This window comes from Aspergillus brunneoviolaceus, assembly GCF_003184695.1.
Source record: "Aspergillus brunneoviolaceus CBS 621.78 unplaced genomic scaffold BO95scaffold_31, whole genome shotgun sequence".
Taxonomy (NCBI): Eukaryota; Fungi; Ascomycota; class Eurotiomycetes; order Eurotiales; family Aspergillaceae; genus Aspergillus; species Aspergillus brunneoviolaceus.
This window is the reverse complement of record NW_020290761.1, coordinates 366,196-388,541: the sequence shown is the minus strand read 5'-3', so window position 1 is coordinate 388,541 and position 22,346 is coordinate 366,196. Positions and strand designations below refer to the sequence as shown.

General features: G+C 53.2%; 8 protein-coding genes across 8 annotated transcripts; 4 read left to right on the top strand and 4 right to left on the bottom strand.

Annotated features, from left to right (window-relative positions):
• Positions 1–359: 359 nt before the first annotated feature.
• BO95DRAFT_362457 (uncharacterized protein) lies at positions 360–701 on the bottom strand (the record flags this gene model as incomplete). The annotated part of the gene is made up of 2 exons (XM_025582581.1): positions 360–559; positions 674–701. The coding sequence occupies 2 exons, from the start codon at positions 699–701 to the stop codon at positions 360–362; spliced, it is 228 nt and encodes a 75-aa protein (XP_025442641.1).
• Positions 702–1,783: 1,082 nt separating this feature from the next.
• Positions 1,784–2,219, top strand: BO95DRAFT_442519 (uncharacterized protein; the record flags this gene model as incomplete). Its single annotated transcript, XM_025586443.1, has 2 exons — positions 1,784–1,816; positions 1,867–2,219. A coding segment is annotated over exon 2 (287 nt), but the record flags the coding sequence as incomplete, so codon positions are not given.
• Positions 2,220–2,311: 92 nt separating this feature from the next.
• atm1 (ATP-binding cassette Fe/S cluster precursor transporter ATM1) lies at positions 2,312–5,092 on the bottom strand. The gene is made up of 7 exons (XM_025584266.1): positions 4,571–5,092; positions 4,446–4,505; positions 4,273–4,387; positions 3,952–4,220; positions 2,843–3,889; positions 2,549–2,765; positions 2,312–2,464 (listed from the first exon to the last, which is right to left on the bottom strand). The coding sequence occupies exons 1-7, from the start codon at positions 4,952–4,954 to the stop codon at positions 2,364–2,366; spliced, it is 2,193 nt and encodes a 730-aa protein (XP_025442639.1). The 5' UTR covers positions 4,955–5,092; the 3' UTR covers positions 2,312–2,363.
• Positions 5,093–6,727: 1,635 nt separating this feature from the next.
• BO95DRAFT_362173 (putative protein kinase) lies at positions 6,728–8,252 on the bottom strand (the record flags this gene model as incomplete). Its single annotated transcript, XM_025582567.1, is given in 4 exon segments — positions 6,728–7,072; positions 7,134–7,440; positions 7,454–7,816; positions 7,882–8,252. The coding sequence occupies 4 exon segments, from the start codon at positions 8,250–8,252 to the stop codon at positions 6,728–6,730; spliced, it is 1,386 nt and encodes a 461-aa protein (XP_025442638.1).
• Positions 8,253–8,998: 746 nt separating this feature from the next.
• On the top strand, positions 8,999–11,018 carry BO95DRAFT_124869 (AIM24 family protein). Its single transcript, XM_025580469.1, has 7 exons — positions 8,999–9,339; positions 9,436–9,554; positions 9,623–9,694; positions 9,746–9,916; positions 9,971–10,089; positions 10,146–10,377; positions 10,436–11,018. Exons 1-7 carry the CDS (start codon positions 9,135–9,137, stop codon positions 10,739–10,741), a joined length of 1,224 nt encoding a protein of 407 aa, XP_025442637.1. The 5' UTR covers positions 8,999–9,134; the 3' UTR covers positions 10,742–11,018.
• Positions 11,019–11,400: 382 nt separating this feature from the next.
• BO95DRAFT_362155 (putative MFS monocarboxylate transporter (Mct)) lies at positions 11,401–13,086 on the top strand (the record flags this gene model as incomplete). Its single annotated transcript, XM_025582566.1, has 4 exons — positions 11,401–11,728; positions 11,787–11,893; positions 11,966–12,549; positions 12,654–13,086. 4 exons carry the CDS (start codon positions 11,401–11,403, stop codon positions 13,084–13,086), a joined length of 1,452 nt encoding a protein of 483 aa, XP_025442636.1.
• A 130-nt stretch (positions 13,087–13,216) lies between these two features.
• BO95DRAFT_514212 (kinesin family protein) lies at positions 13,217–16,261 on the bottom strand. Its single transcript, XM_025591663.1, has 3 exons — positions 15,645–16,261; positions 15,182–15,591; positions 13,217–15,130 (listed from the first exon to the last, which is right to left on the bottom strand). Exons 1-3 carry the CDS (start codon positions 15,904–15,906, stop codon positions 13,499–13,501), a joined length of 2,304 nt encoding a protein of 767 aa, XP_025442635.1. The 5' UTR covers positions 15,907–16,261; the 3' UTR covers positions 13,217–13,498.
• An 814-nt stretch (positions 16,262–17,075) lies between these two features.
• On the top strand, positions 17,076–20,723 carry BO95DRAFT_442514 (COPII subunit SEC24). The gene is made up of 5 exons (XM_025586442.1): positions 17,076–17,267; positions 17,353–17,938; positions 17,998–19,644; positions 19,700–20,269; positions 20,399–20,723. The coding sequence occupies exons 2-5, from the start codon at positions 17,426–17,428 to the stop codon at positions 20,408–20,410; spliced, it is 2,742 nt and encodes a 913-aa protein (XP_025442634.1). The 5' UTR covers positions 17,076–17,267; positions 17,353–17,425; the 3' UTR covers positions 20,411–20,723.
• The last annotated feature ends 1,623 nt before the right edge of the window (positions 20,724–22,346 follow it).

Below are 22,346 nucleotides of genomic sequence, written 5' to 3'. Positions count from 1 at the left end.
GAGTGTTAAAGGCCAATTGAACCGGCAGATGGGAAGTCCCTGTATGACCCATGGACCAAACTTCAACTGCGCGGGAGCGAGATAAGCCAGCGCACGCGGTGCGATTCTTTGTGGATAGATGGATCGAACCAATCTCGCTCCTCATCGCATCATGGGCGAGACATCCGAGGCAAGCTTCAAAGGTAAGAAAAACCATGGACTTTTTCTCCCGCTTGGGTGCTGGACCCGACGAATGGAATGAAGAAGCAAAGAAGGACAAGTCGTCATATCCTTGACACGAGACGTTATGTCGAGGATCAATGGTCGAACAAAATGGGATTGAGGCAGTGCGTTAAATCGGGTCGGGTTTGATGCCGGAATCACCGCCAGCGCGAATCCCCGGATGATCCCCATGTTGGGGGCTTCCAGTAGCCTCCCGTGGATTGTTTGGAGACAGTGCCGGTGGAGGAGTTCGATCCGCTGGAGTAATGGTATTCGCCGTCGACATACTGCACGCCCGAGAAGGTGCTCCGGTGCTTGCGACGAGCATAACGCTGCTCTAGACGGTAAAGCTCCAGCTCTGTGAAGTCATTCTGTTAGCATGGGGCTGCTTTTGCGGGGGTAGCGATCGGGTCCGGGGGTGATCAGGGGCATGCGCTGCCGCGCGACCATCAAGAGTTGATGAGAAACGTACTTGCTTGCAACTTCTCAATGAAGCCCATTTTGTGTGTTTTTGTGTGTGTAGTTGTGTTAGGAGTGGTTCGGCTAGTTCGGAATCGGGCCGTTAACGTTTGGGGGCGAAGGGAGGAGGATTGTATGAATTCTAATGAAGGGACCAAGTTGCAGTTGAGCGAGCGATATATCTGAGTGAGCCTTGAGCTGCACCTGCACGAGAAGGAGGGAAGGCTGGTTTATGCAGTGGTGCGGTAGGCGAGAAGGGGGGGGGGGGGTATAAAGGTAAATGGTGGATGGTGGGAAAGGGAGCTAGATGCAAGTCGAAGCAAGCAAAGTAGCCGAGTGCAAGTGCGATTGGAGGGTTAATAGCTTTAGTGGCTCAGTTGGTGGGAGTTGGTGGGAGTTTAGTAGGGAGACGCGGTGGCTCGGAAGATTGGCACCCAAGGAGAGACTCTGCTCCGGAACTAAAGCGGAATTGATAAGACTAGTTTAGGTTGAGACTCGAGGGAATTATTGGCAACACTATAGGACTAAGGACTAGAAAGAACGGAAGAGGAACCGAAAGGAAATAAGCAGAGAACGAACGTGGGGTTGGAAGGGAAGAAGAGGGGGAAAGAGATTATGACGAGTCCACGAGGGGAAGAAGAATGAAGAAGAAGAGAAGAAGCAGAAGCGGAAGTGAAAGAGAGCGAGTCTGGACGGGACAAAGTGAGGGAGTGTCGGCAGAGTGACGGACGGACAAGGAAGGGAAGCAACTGCACTGCAACTGCAACAACGTGGGTTGTGGGTTGGGTCTAACCATAGTGGGGTTAGCCAGGGGTTGAACTGGGTTTAGTTCTTGGTCAGTTGGCAAAAGCCGCAAACCACACAGTCTTCCTCATGGCCCGTGTTGCCTCTTCAACCCCTGACTAGTAGATTACTAGAAACACTAGCCAGCACTATTACCTATGAGTATTACACCAACACGACACAACAACTCAAATCACTCTCGCTACAATGCCACAATTGCTGGAACACCAACCAGCAAGGTTTGAACCTATTCGCATAGTCACCCTTGGCAGTTGACCTAGTATCCCAGCGCCCCATCTTCTCGATCTTCGAGAAAACTCCTTTCCTTTCTGCATGCTTGTTTTGTGATTGTTTGCGGAGGATAAACGTGCTGGTCCGTCCCTCCTTGACTAGCGTTGCCTCTTTCCGGGTTGACACCTGCAGTTCCATGGACGGAAACGGTCGGATCGGCAGGTGATTCTTCGACACATGCTTTTTCAACAACGGACAATAGTTTGGTTGGTAGTTATTGCTGCATACCTACGGAGTAGTAGTTCAACTACTGCTGCCAGACACGCGACCAGAACGAGACGAGAAGATTTACCTCATGTGTATCCCTCCCCAGAACGAGACTGGCGTACCCAGCCAAGTGGTATCATCCATGGTCGACTTTCAATAGCCGTGCCTAACGCTCTCATCTCCAACACTAAAAGCCCTGACCCAAACTTACGAAATGCTGGAGCTCCATCGGAACCCCCGCCGGTGGTTTGGCTTAGATAGAGAGGGGAAGGCTGGCACCATTTTAGTTGATCATAAACTCATTCTGATTTTCAACGACCGCTTGAGCTGCGAGTCGTGTTTCTAAATCTAAAAAGTATATTTACGTAAACCTTAATCTCTTGTCGCCCGATCTCCAGCAAAAAAAAGGTACGCCCACGAGCTCACTTCTGTCGCTGGGGGGAGGACGGGCCAGCGTCTTGCTCCACTTCCTCCTCTTCTGCGCTTTCCGATCCCTGCTCTTCCGTGAGAGACATTTCTTGTGCTGTGGCGGACGTTAGCGCTCAAAACGAGTTCGTATGGCTTGGTGGCGGATGCATGGGAGAAAAAAAAAGCAAACTCCACTTACTGTTCCACAATTCAGAATAGATGCCATTCTGTTCCAGAAGTTCGCGGTGCGAACCTATCTCCACCACACGGCCCTCCTTCAGCACCAGGATCTGGTCGCAGTCGTAGATCGTCCGCAATCGGTGGGCCACGAAGACGCTCGTGCGGCGCTTCTCCTTGAGAATACTGTTGATGTTCTGCAACAGTGCCTTCTCCGTGTAGGTGTCCAATGCAGAGGTCTGGTTCGGGTGATCCGTTAGCGCCCCAACCCTTTAGCACAAGCGAGTCTACTGGTAGGAAGAGGCATGATACTTACCGCCTCGTCAAAGAAGAGAAGCTCGGGATCCTTCAGGATTAACCGCGAGACGGCCAGTCGCTGCTTCTCACCACCGGAGATCATCATCCCCCGCTCTCCGACAGCCGTCTGGTATCCATCGGGTAGCTTCTCGATCAGTTCGTGGATATGGGCGCGTCGGGCAGCCTTGCGGACGTCTTCATCGGTTGCGTCGATCTGCCCATACCGGATATTATGTTCGATCGTGTCGTTGAACAAGGGAGTATCCTGGGGCACCACCCCGATGGCCTTGCGCAGACTCTCGAGCGTCACGTCACGGATGTCTTGCCCATCGATGAGGATCCGGCCCTCCTGGACATCGTAGAAGCGGAACAGCAGGCGCAGAATGGTTGATTTGCCGCAACCACTGGGCCCGACGACCGCGAATTTCTGACCGGCAGGGATCGTAAAGCTAGCGTTCTTGAGGATCGGCCGCTCTGGGTGGTAGCCGAAGGTGACGTTCTCGAACCGGATCTCACCCCCTTGGTTCAGCACCAGGGGCTTCGCGTTGGGGCGCTCAATGATGTTCACATTGACTTTTTGCAGATTGAACAACGTTTCCATGTCCAACAGTGACTGGCGAAGCTCGCGGTACACGGATCCGAGGAAGTTCAGAGGGACGGAGAGCTGGAAGACAAGCTGGTTAACCATAACCAGGTCACCAACGGTCAGAGTGCCAGTGGCCACGCCGTCGGCCGCGAGATACATCATTGCCGCCAGGGCGCTGGAGAAGATCATGTTCTGCCCAGAGTTGAGGAATGCAAGGGAGGTGGTGACTTTGATCGAAGCATCCTCGTAATTCTTAAGCGCCTTGTCGTAGCGAGCAACCTCAAACCTCTCGTTGTTGAAGTACTTGACGGCCTCGTAGTTGATCAGGGAGTCTACAGCAACGGTGGCACCACGATTATCGGCGGCGTTGGCCTGCTTACGAAATTTGGTTCTCCAGGCGGTGGTGGTAATGGTAAAGGCCGAATATGCGAGCATGGTAGTAGCCGTGATCGCCGCGAATTTGAAGCCATACTGATAAGTCTGTCGTCATGGTTAGTAAGTACCTTGGCACATTCAATTAGACAAACCGGGCCATGCTATACCAGAATCCCGCACACGAGGGAGATTTCCAGCGCGGTAGGGACGACGTGGAACACCATGGAAGTCAGCAAGAAGCTGATACCCTTGGTACCACGGTCAATTGCCCGCGTCAATCCTCCGGTTTGGCGCGTGAGGTGAAAGTTCAAATCTAGGCGTAGTAGGTGTTCAAAGACGTTTCGCGCGACCTTGCGGATCGCTTTTTGGGCAACACTGGCGAAGACCGCATTCCTGAGTTCCTGGAACACAGTGGCACCGATTCTCGTGACACCGTCTGGCAATTCAAGATTAGGCCTGGACAATTGAGCGGCGAGATCCTGACTTACAGGCGATAATCATCGAGCCCGCAACTGTATAGGCTGTACCACCTACAGTCGCGAAATCCACATTCATCGAGTCGACAATGCTTTTGAAGTAGAAGGGTACCTCAACGTTCAAGATCTGGGGGCGCCCGGTCAGCACACCAGTCTGCATGACCAACATTCCCCCTGCAACTTACCTTGGCCCCGATAAGTAGAGATAGGGCGCTTCCAACCCGAAGCTTTGTTCCCCAATCGTCCTGCTCCGTATCTAATTAGCACAGCTCCGGATAGCTCCGCCGCATTTGCATTCAAGTCCTCCCACCTTTGGCCAAAGATACTTTGTCATCTCCTTCATGATCGCCCAGTCCGCTTTCCTTTGTTCCTTGGTCGCTAGCGTGGCCTCGCTAAGCAAGTCCTTCTTCTTGGGAGTAGTGGTGGCATTCTGGTTCTCGGGGGCTGTCGTGGAAGCCTGAGTCGCATTCGCTGCTCCCGGTTGTACCGCAGCTGGGCTGGTAGGGTTCTCCGAGGCGGGAGGTTTGCTCGCAGACACTTGTTTCCTGTTGGATTCGCTGGATGTCGAGACGGCTCTGAGTTGCACTCCGTACAAAGCAGAGGTCCATGAGGTTGGGCGCGTGACAAATCGGCGCTGGTATACGAAGCGCCCCGGGACACGCCAGCACGGCGACCGGGCGGCCCTGGGCAGCATGGTGGCCGGTCAACAATCTTCACAATGACCGGGAAATGTTCAAGACTTCCTCCGCTCTCAATGGCGCATTGTAGTGTCGGACAGAGAAACAGGCACAAGGGTTCTCCGCGCGAGACGCCGCCGGCTTGTGAATGAGGACCCGCCGGGTTCGGAGGAAATCGTCGGCGGGGGGGGGGGGGGGGGGGGGGGGGGGGGGGGGAGCGCGGGGAGATCGGGAATCTTGATTTTTGAAGTGCTATGAAGGGTCAAGGAGGCAATGGATGTTTGACGACAATCATCAAGGAGTTTTATATGCGAGCCGATAGACTAAATGACACGAATAAAGGCAGATCTGGCGCAATCATCGCCGATTTGGTCTTGTTGGACAATCTCCGGTAGTCAATGGAATTCAAGGTTACTATTGAACACTGCCCGCCGCGTCGACTTTCCATTTCCAGAATAGGTTTAGGTCAACGCCGCCTTTCGCTCTGGGATCAGCAGCCGGGATCGTGGCATGAGCGCGCCCGGTGCGTGTGCTGATGGCTCTTACAATCCGGTGTATAGTGCGTAATAAGCATTCGAGTGCCCCAGCAAGCGCCCCAGCAATCCATCAGCGCTTTCGAAGCAGATCTTTTTCTAATGCCTTGCTCTCGGGCTGATCTTCGCATATCGCCCCCATCGAAGCACAGTGGAAGGTCTGGCTTTCGCATAGCAACATCCAGAACAAGAGGTTTGGGATTACGATGGGGATTGCAAATATCTGTCTTGACTTGACTGTTCGCTCGATGCCAATCACGGATGAAATGTTGGCCACGTTAGCACCGACCACACGATGTGCAGTCCACGGGCATCTATTTGTCTCTCTCCCTGGGCGTGAATGATGAGGGCACTTTGGCAAAGAGATACTAAGCAAGAGAAGAAGGAAGCAGATGCAGACGGCATGAATCCTGTTGATCGCAACGCCGAGTCCGACGAGGAGAGCGATCAGGACGAAACTGCACTGAACTTGAAAGAACCGGCCCCTTCTCCCGTATCCATCGCATGACTTGTACAGTACATCCGTTTGACAACTTCCGGTCTTCTGCCCCTGCAACGGGAGATAAAGTAAGCTTTGGAAACAGCCATGTCCGGACAACACTATTCTCTCTCAGCCTTGTTTGTCTTTGGCCATCCAACACATGGGCCTATGGTCGATATCTATTAGGGTGGATTGGATCCACTGATCGTTCCGATACGGATCGATTCGATTCCCCAGAGGCACGGCCCTTCGAATGCTAAGCAGATAGACCCTATCATAACTCAGAGTCGTCGTTCTCAGTGGCTCTGTAGTCCCACACGGGCTTACCTGATTAAGTTGAGCAGGATGTCAAGAGGGCCGAATACTCGGCTTGGCGGAGTTTCTCTCCCTGGCACTTAGGAACATGCTACACTGACGCTGAGCTGGGTCGCCCAGCGGCCGGCCTGGCTTGAGGGGTGTGGTCCTCTCGGCTTGCGATCTTTCATGGTTGTTAATCTCACGACCTTAGCTTCCCGTAGATTATCTCAACCAATTCTCCCAGCCAGTTGTTCACCGGCCGCGTCTAACTGTTCTGCTAGCTGCGATTTGCCTACTGGTCGAGATCACCTCAGAGCCGGTCAAGAGGAGATTCTTAGTGTGTTCTCATTGCCAATGTCTTGTCGACCATGGAACACCTGATAGGGTATCGATTGCTCTCCAGCGGCAGAATGGTTCAAGCCCGTATAACGGTCATTGATCTTGTTCAGCCGCGCTATTTGCTTCTCCCTCCCTTCACTTCAAGGTCCCTTCATCATCCACTCGTCGAACAAGAGTTCCAAAGCCGTGGGCCGGTCGTCGGGGTTCCACTGCAAGGCCATTCGGAGCCACCGAAAAAACCCCTCTTTACCTTCCCCTTCCACCTCCGAGGCCAGGCTCTCGAGGGTAATATCTGGAATAGAGGCAACCTCCTTCCACTTCCCCGACTTATCCCAGAAGGCTGAGCTGAGGTGTCTCTGTTCCCGGGATTCGGGGGGTGGAGGGCCTAGCAGAGCAATCAGTTCTGCTATATGGACCCGATCATCAAATATGCCATCTGGATTTTTGCCATTGATCAGGGTGCGAGAGCTGACAATATCCCAGGCCTAAGTATACCCCAGTATTAGCATTTTTATGATAAGTAAATGTAAGAATAGTTCTACTCACAACCATAGCAATATTCCATATATCTACCTTATAGTCCCAGCTCGACCTTAAAATCACTTCCGGAGCTCTATAAACAATCGGCGTAATATCGCCATTCTGCCTTTTATCGCCAAATCGAGCTTCTCCAAAATCAGCGAGAATTGGCAGTCCGCCCGGAGAGAGAAAACCTAAAGACTTATAGATCGTTCGATCTTTAAGCTTCTTTCGGGGTGTTGGGTTTCCAACTTCACGCTCTTCGAATTGGAAAAGATGGCTTGTCTCCGGGCCGGGAAGTAGTAGGTTCTTCAGCTGGAGATCTGTGCCAACACTAGGCCTGTAACTCAAGATCCTCAAGGGGGGTGGTAAGCATATAACCTGTATGGATGATATGGCACTCTGAATGCAGGAAATCCAGGGCGACGAGTAGCTGTCGGATAGCAGGCTTCATGAAATCAAGGGTTTTTTCGTTCCGAGGAGCCACCCTTACTAGAAAATCTGCAGTCATTCCGAGAGGCTCGTGAACAAGACAGGCGTGACAGCCATGAGGGCCCTGGAGATAAAAATAGTTGAGAAGTTTACGAATGAAGTTTTTCCCGGGGTGTTGTGCTTCCATTGAATTAATGCGCTTGTAAATGTCTAGTTCTCGCTCAAGGTCCCGGTTCTGGCCCGTGATGTAGACCTTTAAAACCACATATGTCGATACACTGGTTTGAAGCATACTATTAGGATCTCCGTTATCATCAGGGTCATATGAATCAGCTGCACATACACCAAGTCTTTCGCCAGCCAAACTGTGGAAGTGACTCCGTATCCTAGTTTGGCAAGGGTTTGATACCGATCATTGAGTGCTTCACCCTGGGTGACTGGGTAGTATTTCTCGAGTTGGTAATTCGGCAGTGTCTCCTCGTCAAGCTCAGCGGACTGGTCCAGCAACTTGACCCCCGAGGTGGGAAACACTCTCGGGGTGCATGTCCACTGCGCTGACGAAATTACCGTTCGACGCGGCACTGCTGTAGTTCTCAGAGCTGACTGAAGGGAGGTTCGACGACAGCAAGAAGTGGAGGGTAGAGACGTAGCAAAACACCTGCGAGCACCGCGACGGCAAACATTAGTCCAAGCGATTCGCCCGGCTCGCTTCATTATGAAGTTAGGCAAAGGGGAGAACGCTCAAGAGGAATCGGACGGAGAACATAGTCCTCAACCCAGTACAGGTCACGGCCTAATGTCTACTTAGCTAATTTCCATTGTACGGGCGCCGGTGATGAGATGAGCGAGTTGCGGGGCCGATTCGCCTTCATGGAGACATGGACAGTCCTCCTTGGGCGTCTCCACAACCTTATCTGTGCAGATAAAGTGGCCCCGATAGAAACGTCGAATCACGTGGCTTGGTGCGTACCCCGGAGTAATGGTGTGCGTGTCCGGACTATTCCGCGAGCGCTCCCTGAGCCATCTCGGTCCAGTCACGTGAATCCCTCTTTTCAAAGATGCCAGGGCTTACAATTCAGCTCGCGTACCCATGTTATCTTTGGTCACTCAATTGCAGGCAGTGATCATGATATGTATGCATATTAGACAATACCAAATAGCCTTGTCTTTTAATGGCAGGGGAGGAATAACAACCACTCCTCCAACTCGTACTAGAGCTAACTATACCGCAGAAGTTATACGCGTGAGACCGGTATGACATCAGCGGGAAGCCGTCTGGCGCACAGGAACCACCAGAGCTCAATGCAACACTTCTCCTGGTTGGGATGAAGGCTTATCCTTGAGGTAAACAGAGTTATCTCTACCCTTACAAGTGGCTTTGATCTCATTTCCGCCGTTCAACTGCAGACCAAAAAGCACCAGGGCAGAAGTGGTCGAACGCCGGTCATTGAGTGCCAAGCCGCAGAGCAACGCTTTCCCCGATCAGGAACTGCGAAGAATTACTGCGATTACCGTGAAGGACGAGCCGAAGCATCCTCGTTCAGCTCCCAGTTATTTCCTCCTCTCTTCGCAGGTTCACACACTCCCCTTTCAACCATGGCAACAGGCCAACCTTTGAGGGGAGCTGTCCGGGCTCTGTCCTGGACTCGTGTTTCTCCCCCTCGGGCGCGACAAGGAGCTTTGCTGCACCGCGCATGCCAGACCAGAGGCGTCCAGATTCGCGCTGCGCCCGCGGAACAGCCTGCGGTCAATGGAGACAATCTCCCTGTGTCCAGCACTCCCACATCAGCTGAATCCGCTGGTAGGTCTTGTCGCAAATCCAATTCAATGCGGTGCAGGCAATTGGAGCCCTCGGTTCACACTGAAACTCCTTGCTAATATACTCCTATCGATATAGATGCTCGGTTCGATGTCATTGGCGCACCCTACTCGCTCCTGTCGGTTTCGCTTTCCGCTTCGCAGAATCTGTACACTCGCCGAGGGACGTTGGTTGGGTTGAGTGGGAAAGCAGACAATGTATGCAAATACCGGAACTTTCGCAATCTGCTCACGTACGAGCTACCTCTAACATCTGATACCACCAGGTGATTTCCACCTTGAGTGTCCTTGAACCTTTCCGAAGAGCTATTGTCGGCGTGCCGTTCCTCTATCAAAAGGTCTGATCTGTCTCCATAAGTCGAGGGGTTTGGGGCTAAATTTCCGCGCAGATATCCTCCGCCAGCCCGGTGACGGCCCTGGTCTCCGTCCGCTCGCCAAACACCTCTTTTGCGGTCGTACACCTCAATGGCTCGGTCGACTGGATGGTCGCTCAAAGGCGAGCGCTACTTGCCTGGACAGGTCGTTCGCTCTCCATTCGACCCACCATCAACACGAACCTGGTTCGTCTCATCCGGAACGTCACATGGTCTTATGATTATAGCTAATTCGCGAAGAGCCTGGCCCACTGGGGTAGCTCTGAGGTCACTGGCAGAGGATTGTTGGCTCTGGTTGGCAACGGCCAGCTGTATTCGGTCGAGCTCAAGGCCGGCGAGCAATACATAGTCCATCCCAGGTATGCTTGTCAATTCTACCCACTGTGCAGAAGCTCAGCTAACTGGTCTCGAAAAGCAATGTTGTTGCTTACACTATCTCGTCCAACCCCCCTCGTCCCTACCGTTTCAAGTCTACGACATTGAAGCTTCAGGTTCCGGGCCTTAAGAACCTGCCTGCCTTCATTCAAAGCTACATTCAGAATTCCAAGTTCCTCCAAGCTATGTCCGAAGCGGATACTTGGAAGTCTACAATGAAGCTGGTTCACAGGCTTCGCACCTGGTCTCGAATGACCATCTGGGGTGACAGGGTATGCTCAATCGATCTCACCCTCAAGTTGTATTGCGCCCAGTGCTGATGCTGTTTAGCTATTCCTTCAATTCGACGGCCCTACAACTATTCTCCTTCAAACCCGCGGGCCTCGCATCAACGAGGTCCTGACGAAGCACGAGGTGAACGAGCTTGCCAGTGCTCCGCGTGGATTGACCATTGGCCCAGCGAAGCCTCCAACACCGGCGGAGGAAGCATCGCGGAAAGCAGCCGAGGAGGCGGTGAATGCTGCCCCTGTTCCCTCCCGGACGGCGAACGACTTGTTCCAAGAAGCAAAGGGCACGTCGCAGAGCGTCGCCAGACTCACCAAGGATGGCAAGGTGGTTTTTGAGAAGCTGGAATGAGCCAATTGAGTTAAGCAATCTGTTTCAATTATCCTGTTCCGTTGCATAAGTCCGAGTTCAATTATTGGAGGGTTCATTTTCATTGCAGGCTCAATGTACTATAGACAGCATGCGTCCGATCGTACGCCAAAACTCTCTTCATGAATCCCATATCTTGCTGATCGCGCTTGGATCATCTGCTGCCTTTTCCTGACTTCTGCCACTTCATCTCTCGAACTTGCTCATGAGGAATTACAGTAAACACGGGCAGCAGTTGCGCAAAAGTATGGAAGAGGTGAACATCATTCCGGACCAAGGGTCCTGCAAGGGGCTCCAATAGATCGGGCATATCAAGGTTTGCTCATCATATCTGACTTCTCTGTTGTGCCAAGCCCCCCTTGGTACGGATTGTTTTGAACGACTCGTTCATGAGCTAACCGACCCGTAAGGGATAATAACTCACCCCATGGCGACGAAATCCCCCCGAATGGCTCCGTTCGATTTCAAAATTTATCTCCGGCCCGTGCCGGTGCCTCGTTCTCATCGAGGCTCATCCTGTATCACCGTTCTTGCTGAGAAGGCAGTTCTTGACAAGAATATTCCTACCTTGGAGTGACCTGTCGGACATACGAGAATCGTGACCCCCGAGACCACGAGTCTTGAGAAAGATGACGAACAACATGCAACGGCACGAGTTTGACCTTCCCAGTGAGCTTCCCGCAGAAGACATCAATGAACTATATCACAGCCATGGATCGACTTCAACAACAACGCAGGTCGACGTTGAAGCTGACAAGGACGAGCTTGTCAGCGGGCGACAACATCCTCTCGAGGCAGGGCAAGAAGGAAGCAGCAACACGAGCGATTCAGTGGAGAAGATAGGCGCTGCCGCGGCCACGACGCAGCTGGCACAAGGGCCCAAGGGAGCTCCAGATGGTGGGATGGAGGCCTGGCTCACTGTTCTGGGTGGCTTCTGCGCTATGTTCGTCAGCTTCGGCTGGGTCAACTGTGAGTTCCTGCTCGCAGCACACTCTGGGTGAAGTCTGTTATTGATGAGCGAAATTAGGCATGGGCATTTTCATCGATTATTACAAGACACACCAGTTGCAGGACGAGTCCACCAGCACTGTGACATGGGTCACGTCTCTGATGACCTTCATGATGTTTTTCGGGGTACGTAGATGCCATATACTTTAACTCTCTCTACGCCAACCATACGCATCCTTGCAACTGACCAGGGGACAGGGCCCCTTCGTCGGGATCCTCTTCGACAACTTCGGACCCCGATACATCGTGCTCGCCGGCACCTTCTTCCACGTCTTCGGACTCATGATGATCTCCATCTCCACGGAGTACTACCAGTTCCTGCTCGCCCAGGGCCTGTGCAGCCCGATCGGCACCAGCGCGCTCTTCCACTGCAGCATCAACTCCATCAGCACCTGGTTCGGGCGGCGGCGCGCGCTCGCGCTCGGCATCGCCACCAGCGGCGCCAGCCTGGGGGGCGTCATCCTCCCGATCATGCTCACCCGGCTCTTCGACCAGCTCGACTTCGGCTGGGCGGTGCGCATCTGCGCCTTCCTGATCCTGTTCTGCCTGGTCATCGCCAACTGCACCCTGAAGTCGCGGCTCCAGCACCGCCGCAAGCCGTTCCACTTCCTCGACTTCGTGCGGCCCCTCCGCGAGGTCCCCTTCCTGCTCACCACCGCCGGCACCTTCTGCTTCTTCTGGGGCATGTTCCTCCCCTTCAGCTTCATCCCCAGCCAGGCGCAGAAGAACGGCATGTCGGCCTCGCTGGCATCGTACCTGATCCCCATCATGAATGCCGCTAGGTTCGTTGCCCCAACCTCAAAAAGCCCCCTCTTTCATCCCAAACTCAACCCAACCCAACCCAACCCAACCCAACCCAACTAACCCTCGTGGAACACAAAAACAGCACCCCAGGCCGCATCATCCCGCCCTACCTAGCGGACCTGTTCGGCCGCTTCAACCTGATGATCCTCATGACGTTCCTGTCCGTCGTCCTCGTGCTGGGCCTCTGGCTCCCCACGCACGGCAATGTCCCCTCCATCTGCTTCAGCGCCCTGTACGGCTTCAGCTCGGGCACCGCCGTCTCCCTGGCCCCCGCGCTCGTCGCCCAGATCTCCGAGATCCGCGAGATCGGCGTCCGCAGCGGCACGTACTTCTTCCTCGTCAGCTTCGCCGCCCTGACCGGCACCCCGATCGCGGGCGCCCTGCTCCCGGACCCCTTGCACGGGTCGTATCTCAAGCTGAATGTCTTCTGTGCGGTGGTGATGTTCTCCGGGGTGGTGTTTTATTGCTTGGCCAAGTTGTGGATTAGTGAGGGGAGGGTGGTGAGGAAGGTTTAATTTTTTGGGGGCAGGGGGGGGGGTAAAGTTGGTTGAGAGAAAGGTAGAATGACGGGTTAATTCAAATGGGAGAAAAAGGGATTCATAGACGGTACGGGATCAAAATGTCTGTCGAATCATCATATTGTTAGTGTATGTGTTGTTTAAGATTGAGTATATCTCCTAATCAAGAATGGTAAAGTAATTTCAATCATATAACTCAAAATTCTTCCCTCGAACTCCTATCACCAAATCAACTCCAGAATAACGCCCTCGCTTGATGGGGTCAATGATGGCTCATGCCAAAAATGCATATGTGCAAATGCAAAAGAAACAAAAAGCGGACACACAAACTGCAGAACTCAGATGGCACATCCTGCCTTCTCATAGGGAATTCCAAATACCGCTTTGAAGAAAAAGCGGAAGAAGTCTTCTATACCAAAACGCCATTGCGCATGCTCTGAACACTCTTCATCCCCACTCCCTTCAACTTGCTCAACTCTGCGAGACTGTGGATGTGCACTTGAGCTGCTGCGGCTTGCTCTTGCTCCAGCCCCGGGCTCTCGACATGCTGATCCATCTCGCAGAGACAGTCGACGATGGCCTCGGCCTTTTTGACCCCCACGCCTTTCAGGAGCTTGATCTGACTCACATCACGGGAGTTGATGATTGAGAGGAGGTGGATGGTTCGTGGGGATGGAGGCTCGAATTCTTCGGCCATATCGATGGGCGTTTTCGTGCGGGTGCGCTTCCGCCGACGGGCATGGGCGATTTCTTCGAGGTCGACCTCGATTTCCTCGATCTCTTCGTCTTGATTCACTACTTGCTGGGTATCTTCGTCGTCGACAGGCTCGTAGTCTGCGTCAGAGTCCTCTGCGTTGGTGCGTTTGAGAGTTGCTTTGGCGGCGGGTTGCTTCTTGAGGGACAGCATGCTTCCGAAGTCGCGCTTGCTGGGATGAGAATTAACGGCGCTGCTAGTCGTGTCGACAGCTGGGGTTTCCGTGTGGGATTTGCCGTGGATGCGTTCCTTCAGGTTGGCAATCTTCCGAGCTAGCTTCTCGTTGTTGGGAAAGAATGGAAGTGCCAATTGATACATCTTGAGAGCGAAATTGTCCTCACCACGACCTTGGTGCTGTTTGGCCATGAGAAGGTATGATAGACCCTCTGCTCGCGCATCTTCCGATCCCTCAATCCGTTGCTCGAGAAGCTCCAAGCGGCGTTGCACTTGCTCATTGAGCTCGCGAACTTGCGTTTGCCGTGACTGCTCGCTGACCGCTCGCACAGCGAGAATTTCCTCGACTTTTCTCTCAACCATCTCCTCAATCCTCGCGGCTGAGAAATCCTCGAATTGCTTCGGGGGCTGCTGGTGAGTCGATTGTGCGAGACGCATGGGCTGTTTCGTGATTCGAGCAGTGGTATCGGCGCTGAGAGATGTGCGCTTCGGCAAATCGGGCTTCTTGAGCTGGGTGGAGAAGCGCGGTTGTGACTTGTCGGAGTAGACGTGAAATGCTTTCAGGGGCTTTTCGCCAGGGTTTGCAGCGTCTTTGGCTGCCGTTGTGGTCAAATTTACATTGACGGATGCAGTCAGAGGGCGTAAGGGTTGGCGCAGCGTGCCCATGATTGAAGGCCGTGCCACCGGCCTGGGAGGTCCCTTGAAGATGGGTTCGTTCTCCACTTCGCGCACTTCAATCTTCTTCGTTCGGTTGGCGAAGTTAAGGGAGCTGATTGTATCGAGGTGATAGGATTTGACAGGGGCGAGATTCAAGATCATGACCGTCAGCCCATTGTTCTGTCCCAAGGAGAGGATCCGAGTCATTTTCGATTCGCGGTATGGAATTCTGGAGTGCTTCTTGCTGATCGCTTCCACACACTGGGCGAGCACAAATAGACTCTTGTTGATACTGGCAGATTCGACCATGCGCTCCTTATCGTTGTCAGTCCGACGGTTGTCCTCCGAGCCGGCAAGATCAATGGCCGACGCAGTGCTGACGCAGGTTTTTTCGCCAGTGCTCACTGTTACGCGCACACAGAGGATGGCGTGAGAGCGTGATGAGTGGGCATTTAGCTGTAGCGAAGTGAGCAATTAAGCTTCCTAGTGAAAAGCATGGGAACACACCTTGGTGGCAGACGTCGATCTGTTGATGTTCGCCTGGTCATACAAGGTCTCAAATTCCTTGAGGTTGTGGCATGGTCTCTCCGTCAGGCCGACAACTACAGTCTTGCCTCCATTATCACGGAGGGGGAGGCCTGCCAATGTTCTCTTTTCTGGAGGCTCGAACAGATCGAAGACCTTGTCGTTGTAGATCTCGTAATAACTCAAAGAGACGTTGACCGTGGTTTCGCCACCGCTTTCCTTCTCCATTTTCCGGCTGCGCCTGTATATGCTGCTGAGGAGACGAGGAATGACGCCTCTGTCAACCAGGCTTTTGCCGCCTCGCATGGTGTGCGTCTTCCCTGTCCCCGTAACTCCGTATGCGAAAAGTGTGACATCGAAACCGTTGAAGAGGTGCTTGACGGTTGGTGCGACTGCGCATTGAATCAGACAGGCATATTCCATGACTTGGACTCCCAACACTCACCCTCGGCCTCATACAGCTCCTGCTGTGTGGCTTCCGCCTCGTAGACAGCATTGAACTGGAAAGAGTACTCTTCGCTCTCATTCTTTGGGTTCGGGATCCGTACTACAGTATCCCTATCCCTCAGTGTTGCCAATGCTCCTTTCTCTTGTGTGGTAGTCTTCTTGTCGGCACCGTGGGCAGACGGGCCAGTGCGAAGGATGACGTCTAAGTCGCGCTCCGACTTGAGCAGAGGTCGAATACGTGCGACGACCCGAACACTCATTGTGAATTATTGGTTATGTGCCAGCACAGCCAGAGTACACTGATTTCCAAACTCAAATATTGTATGGTACCAATAATTCGTGCTTATCCAGGTTGTTCGTGCCCTTTGAACTGACCGTGTCGACCAATTATGCTTCGAACCTTGAAGGCGTGGGTATTAAAGTCATTAAATATGAGTTGGGTGGGCGCAAGAACCGGGACTGTCGCTCAACGTCGCAATATTAGGTCGGTAGATTCCAGTACAACCAGTACAAAAGTTGCTCAATTGACTCTCGTTGACAACAGCAAAACGCAGCAAACAAATTGATCGAACGTGAAGTTTGCACCCGGGCGTGCTCGTGGTGTTCGAAGGGCCGTTGATGACGAGATGAGCTCGAATTGGCGAAAGCGACAGGGATAGCCTCGTTGTGGTGCGACTGCCAGCGGTCAGCGCTGTTGGCACGGCAACCACGCCCACGTTCTCCCTGCCTGTTCTTCTTCCCGCCTGCACATGTGGGACCTACAACTGGTACGTGATTGAGGATAAGGTATAATTATCTGTACTTAGTACTTGACACACTCCAATCCCGATGGTGTTCTTGAATTTGATACCTACCTAGTAGTCACCCCTGTATGCCATTTCTGCCATAGATAGCCGATCGCAATATGCATCTGCCAACCATTGCGTTTGATATGTATATAGTATTCACATTAGAAAGACAGAACCCCTGGATACGAAGTAAGGCAGGGAGATGCCGAAAGTGACAAGCAGCAAAGGTCATTTATGTTTAGTAGACAAGTATAACTTCGGACTAATCAATCCATGGTAGCGATACCCCATGTCCAGGAGGAAATCTTTTTAGCCACTAATGACTTCCCTGAGTTAGTATGAGATCATTCTGCCATATCACACAGCTTGCAGGAGACATCCACAGTTTTGCTGAATGTCGACCCTAATAATGATTATTACAGTAAGGTACAGATTGTAGAGCATCTCGAGAGTACGGGTTTTAGAGAGAATTTCCCCTCGAATTGGCATTGTAAGTATAACTACCTAAAAGGCAAGGTTGAACATGATGATGGATGTTGTAAAAGAGCAAGTCGGGCTCGGATGCGGTGAGGTGCTGATTGGCCGGTTGGCGGCAGCCGCAAAGGCCACCGTACACCATCCACTGTCCACTGCACTGATCACTGCACTACCAACTCGACTCTACCTACCTACCTAATTACGCTGTGCCTTTGACATTAACGCAACTAACCACCTATCTTCTCCTGGTTGCATTTCACCCTTTCTTGCTGGAGTCTCACCTCGACGTGTTCTCCTGCTTGACTCTCAGAGCCTCTCCAACCCGTGCGGTTTGGTGAATCTATCCCCGGTCATTGGTACCCAGTCGCTCTCCGTTCCCCTCCCTGAACTCTCCCACTTTGTTTCAAATTGTTGACTGACTGACCACCGCCCCTAATATAGTGACCTTGCAACGATTCGCAAACCATCCCGCACACCTACAACCGCCTACAGTCATAAATCACAGCCGACCTCCATGGCAGCACCACAGGGGGGTTATCCGCCCCAAGAAGGGTACGGTCAGCCTGTCGGTTACGGAACTCCTGAGCAACAACAGCCCGCGGGGCAAGGGCAAGCTGGCGCACGAAAGAAGAGACAATATGCAGGCGAAGCCTTCGACTTTGGCTCCGGTGCCAATGCTGCCTTAGGAGGCCAGTTACCGGGCGGTGGTAGCTATGGAGCTTACCCGGCGCAAGCACCAGCTGCTGCGGGATACCAGCAACCGGCCTACGCAGACCCTACTCAGATGCACGCTGCTGCCCCGGCTTACGGGGCGCCCGCCTCCCCGCCAGTCGCACAGATGACCCAGCAGTTCGGTGCTATGGGAGTCACCGATCCACACTTGATGCCGCCGCAGCCCGTGGCTCAAGCCCCCCAGGCTCCGCGGGCAGTCCCTCTCAACCAGCTCTATCCTACCGACCTCCTCACTCAGCCGTTCAACGTTGCCGAACTCGACTACCCCCCGCCTCCTATCGTTCTGCCGCCGGGTGTAAGTGTCCATGGCCGATTTCCTTATCACGGACGGGAAACACTAACTTCACTCATTAGACCAGCGTTTACCCCTCTCCGTATGCCAATTGCCCCCCGAAATACGTTCGCTCCACGTTGAATGCGGTTCCTACGACGCACTCGCTCCTGAAGAAGTCCAAGCTGCCTTTTGCGCTCGTCATCCAGCCATATGCAGCGCTGCATGACTCCGAAGATCCCATCCCAGTCATTCCCGATCAGGTCATCTCCCGTTGCCGACGCTGCCGCTCCTATATCAACCCCTTCGTCACATTCCTCGACCATGGACACCGCTGGCGTTGTAACATGTGCAACCTGACTAATGACGTACCTCAAGCCTTCGATTGGGATACTGCTCTCCAGAAGCCTGCGGACCGGTCGCTGAGGGCTGATCTCAACCATTCGGTCGTGGAATTTGTCGCCCCTCAGGAGTACATGGTTCGCCCCCCTCAGCCGCTAGTTTATCTGTTCTTGATCGATGTCAGCTATGCTTCGGTCACCAATGGTCTGCTCGCGACAAGTGCACGGTGCATCAAGGAAAGTCTCGATCGGATCCCGAACGCCGACCGTCGCACCCGACTCGGCTTCATCGCGGTTGACTCCAGCCTCCACTACTTCAGCATCCCTCGGGATGGGTCGGACAACTCTGACCCTAGAATGCTGGTTGTCAGTGACCTGGACGAGCCTTTCTTGCCCATTCCGGGTGATCTTCTGGTGACCTTGAGCGAATGCCGGGAGAACATCGAGTCGTTCCTCGACAAGCTGCAGGAGATGTTCCAGAATACCCAGAGCAACGGCTGCGCCATGGGGTCCGCTCTGCGCGCTGGTTACAAACTGATCTCTCCTGTGGGCGGTAAGATGACCGTGCTTAGTTCTTCTCTGCCTAACATCGGCCACGGCGCTCTCACCATGAGAGAAGACAAGAAGGTCCTTGGCACCAGCAAGGAGAATGCTCTTCTGCAAACAGCGAACAGCTTTTATAAGAGCTTTGCCGTGGAATGCTCCAAGGCACAGGTCTCTGTCGACATGTTCTTGTTCTCTTCTCAATACCAGGACGTTGCGTCTCTCAGCAACCTACCCCGGTACACTGGTGGACAAACGTACTTCTATCCGGGCTGGAACGCCGCTCGCCCAGAAGATGCGATTAAATTCGCCCGCGAGTTCTCCGAATACCTTTCGTCTGAGATTGGTCTGGAGGCTGTGCTCCGTGTCCGCGCTACCACCGGCCTCCGCATGAACACTTTCTACGGAAACTTCTTCAACCGCAGTTCCGATCTCTGCGCTTTCCCCGCGTTTCCCCGCGATCAGGCGTATGTGGTTGAGGTTGCCATCGATGAGACAGTCACGAAACCTGTTGTCTGCTTGCAGACCGCCGTCCTCCACACCACTTGCAACGGCGAGAGAAGAATCCGCGTTTTGACTCTGGCGCTTCCCACCACCCAAAACCTGGCTGACGTCTTCGCCTCGGCGGACCAGCAAGCAGTCGCAACCTACTTCAGCCACAAGGCCGTCGAGCGGGCTCTGGGAAGCGGTCTGGAACCTGCCCGGGACGCCCTCCAGGCCAAGGCCGTGGAGTTGCTCTCCACCTACCGGAAGGAGTTGGCCGGTGGAAGTGTGAGCGGCGGTGGTCTCCAGTTCCCTGCTAACCTGAGAGCACTCCCCGTTCTTTTCCTTGCCATGATCAAGAATGTAAGTTTTCTCTCGTGCCCACTCAGTTTCCCATCAGCATCTGATTCTCGATTAGCTCGGCCTTCGCAAATCTGCCCAGATCCCCACGGATATGCGCTCTGCGGCTCTCTGCATGCTCTCTACGCTTCCCCTTCCTCTCCTCATCCAATACATCTACCCGAAGATGTATTCCCTCCACGACATGCCGGACAACGCTGGGTTGCCCGATGAGCAGACCGGCGAAATTGTCCTCCCTCCTCCAGTCAACCTGTCGTCCGAGCGGGTGGTTCCGTATGGCCTCTACCTCATCGACGATGGCCAGACGCAGTTCTTGTGGGTCGGACGCGATGCGGTGCCTCAGCTGATCGAGGATGTATTTGGGCTGGCAGACCGATCGCAGCTCCGGGTGGGCAAGCAGAACCTGCCGGACTTGGACAACGAGTTCAGCCAGCGGGTGCGTGCGGTGATCGAGAAGAGCCGGGATCACCGGTCGAAGGGGGTGGGCAGCATTGTGGTGCCGCACCTGTATGTGGTCAAGGAAGACGGCGAACCGGGGCTCCGCTTATGGGCGCAGACGATGTTGGTGGAAGACCGTGCGGACCAGAGCGTCAGTCTGGTGCAGTGGATGGGCTCCTTGCGGGAAAAGGTTTGATTGCTCCGTTTCCTAAGCGCCTTTGTCTCTGCCAGTTGATCCATTACTCTTTCTGCCGTCATCGACATACGAGTCTACACTTGGAGTCACGCAGACTGACGAGCTTTTCGAACACACCTACAGGTTGTTCAGTAATGATAGCTTCTCCCTTACTGGTAAATTATTTTCCAAAGATACATCAATACAACTTCCGTGATTATGTCAAGATTTGTTTCCTTTCTGCTTTCTCTTCAGCGCTTGCTCCCGGTTGGCCTCGATTGGCGGGTTATTCTTTATCGGGTTGAGTGATGGGCAGGTCAACAAGAAAATACAAAACTTCCGTGGAGCTTGTGGTTGATGTTGGGCGTGTGTTCGGGTGTTGTGTATGGACCAGACGCCTTTTTTTTTCCCGGCATATCGAGCCATGTGCTCGCTAATCAAGTGCCGCCCACATGGGCGTTGAAGCTATGCATTGTCCAGTACAACACTTTGTAGGCTTTTTTTTTCCGTTATTTGCGGGCTGTTTCATAAGGCTGGTCACGATGCTAAACTTCACCAACCATCCCCCCAGTTTACCGCTAAATACGAATGTGATCCGAGGTTTTGACATGGGTTACGAGCTTGGTGGTTGGCTAGTCCTGTAGCTAACCCTGGGCGAGTAAGTGAGGGAGGGCGTTGTTGGGCTGCATGGGCCCTGAGTTACTTTGTGAGTGTATGCCTGTAGTCTGTGGTCACTGGTCAGGTCAGCCCATCCATGCACGGTAAGCTTTAGATCACACAAGTGCCAGAGCTGGCTGCAAGTATGACGGACGGTCATCACATTCGAGCCTCCGAGCCAACTGACTGCATTTAATGGATCGTCTCCCGGGATGAAGGGGGCGGGCGGGAGGGGGATGAAGAAGAAGAAGAAGTGGAAAGGTGACGAACCGACTTCGAATTGAAGACTATGATTTGATGAACGGGGCTGTGATCAAGTCGAGTAGCACACAGTAGTCGGTCGTTTGGTCTGGTCTACGGAATAATAAGAGCGACCAAAGAGCACTCACTGCACTGCCCCTCCCTCTCCTCTCCTGGAAGAAAGTAATAAGACCAGTGTACTAATCTATCTGTGCGGCTAGGCCAGGGTGATGGATGGATCTCATGGATCATCTCTCACAGTACGGAGACGGAAAGGCAAGAAGATCCCTGGGCCCAGGGAAAGGAAAGAGTGGGGATTTTGTAGGTATTTAGTCGACTAATCCGGTTTCAGTAGTGGTGGGCCACTGCTAGAGAAGGGGGGGGTCTGAGAGACGGTGAAACTGCCAGAGATTGGCGCCCGTGGCGGGTTTTGGGACTTGGAAGCTGGGAGGGCTGGAGGCTGGAGGAATTGAATCGCGTCTCGTGGGCTGGTTGAAACACGAAACACTGGTCCAGACGTAGTTTCTTGGGGTTTTGGGAGGGGATTGACAGTTGCCCTTGAGATGACAGGATGGAAAGAGGAGCTCTTCAACTGAAAGTTGGAACGGAGACTGGACTGGCTTTTCTTGGAAAAGCAAAGGGTCGCATTTTCCTGTTGTCTGTTTTTTTGACTGCTGGAGTTGGGCGTTGGTTCATTGCTTGCTCTCTCCACGCAAAGGGAGGTATTCAGACCCGACCTTATTGAGGGGGTGATTGCATTGTCTGCTTGGGGTTATTGCAGAGTCACGGCAGTTAGTGGTGGCTCAGTAGCTGCTGTATCCGCTGTGAAATGATCTTGGTTTGTGATTGATGAGATAATTTGCTTTGATTTAATCATTGAGGGTGCTCGAACAAGAGATAGACTTGATGGTGTTGATACTGAGGAGTAGATATAATGATGGCAGCATTTCTGGATCAGGAACCAAAAACCACCCCCTCCCCTCCCCAACCGTACCACACAGACCGGTGGTGATTTCCACTGCAGCGGCCCCTCCGTCTCTTCAACCAAGGTTCTTCTTTCGTCGGGACTCATTCATTATCACTCTTATTGTTGCCTCCCCCTTGTGATTGTCGACGGGGATTATCATTATCATTATTATTATTATTTTTGAGAAGTGTCGTTAGTTGGAACAGACTATTGCTGTCAGTGTCATCA

What these genes read in the sequence shown, in the direction of transcription:
- BO95DRAFT_442514 (XM_025586442.1), top strand. Translation starts at nt 17,426, where the DNA reads ATGGCAGCACCACAGGGGGGTTATCCGCCCCAAGAAGGGTACGGTCAG. An exon ending in CTATCGTTCTGCCGCCGGGT is followed by an intron (nt 17,939 to 17,997) that starts GTAAGTGTCCAT and finishes TTCACTCATTAG; the next exon opens with ACCAGCGTTTACCCCTCTCC. An exon ending in TCCTTGCCATGATCAAGAAT is followed by an intron (nt 19,645 to 19,699) that starts GTAAGTTTTCTC and finishes ATTCTCGATTAG; the next exon opens with CTCGGCCTTCGCAAATCTGC.
- atm1 (XM_025584266.1), bottom strand. Translation starts at nt 4,954, where the DNA reads ATGCTGCCCAGGGCCGCCCGGTCGCCGTGCTGGCGTGTCCCGGGGCGC. An exon ending in CAAAGTATCTTTGGCCAAAG is followed by an intron (nt 4,506 to 4,570) that starts GTGGGAGGACTT and finishes GATACGGAGCAG; the next exon opens with GACGATTGGGGAACAAAGCT. An exon ending in GGGCTCGATGATTATCGCCT is followed by an intron (nt 4,221 to 4,272) that starts GTAAGTCAGGAT and finishes TTGAATTGCCAG; the next exon opens with ACGGTGTCACGAGAATCGGT.
- BO95DRAFT_124869 (XM_025580469.1), top strand. Translation starts at nt 9,135, where the DNA reads ATGGCAACAGGCCAACCTTTGAGGGGAGCTGTCCGGGCTCTGTCCTGG. An exon ending in CCACCATCAACACGAACCTG is followed by an intron (nt 9,917 to 9,970) that starts GTTCGTCTCATC and finishes TAATTCGCGAAG; the next exon opens with AGCCTGGCCCACTGGGGTAG. An exon ending in TGACCATCTGGGGTGACAGG is followed by an intron (nt 10,378 to 10,435) that starts GTATGCTCAATC and finishes GATGCTGTTTAG; the next exon opens with CTATTCCTTCAATTCGACGG.
- BO95DRAFT_514212 (XM_025591663.1), bottom strand. Translation starts at nt 15,906, where the DNA reads ATGAGTGTTCGGGTCGTCGCACGTATTCGACCTCTGCTCAAGTCGGAG. An exon ending in GGAGCTGTATGAGGCCGAGG is followed by an intron (nt 15,592 to 15,644) that starts GTGAGTGTTGGG and finishes TTCAATGCGCAG; the next exon opens with TCGCACCAACCGTCAAGCAC. An exon ending in GATCGACGTCTGCCACCAAG is followed by an intron (nt 15,131 to 15,181) that starts GTGTGTTCCCAT and finishes ACTTCGCTACAG; the next exon opens with CTAAATGCCCACTCATCACG.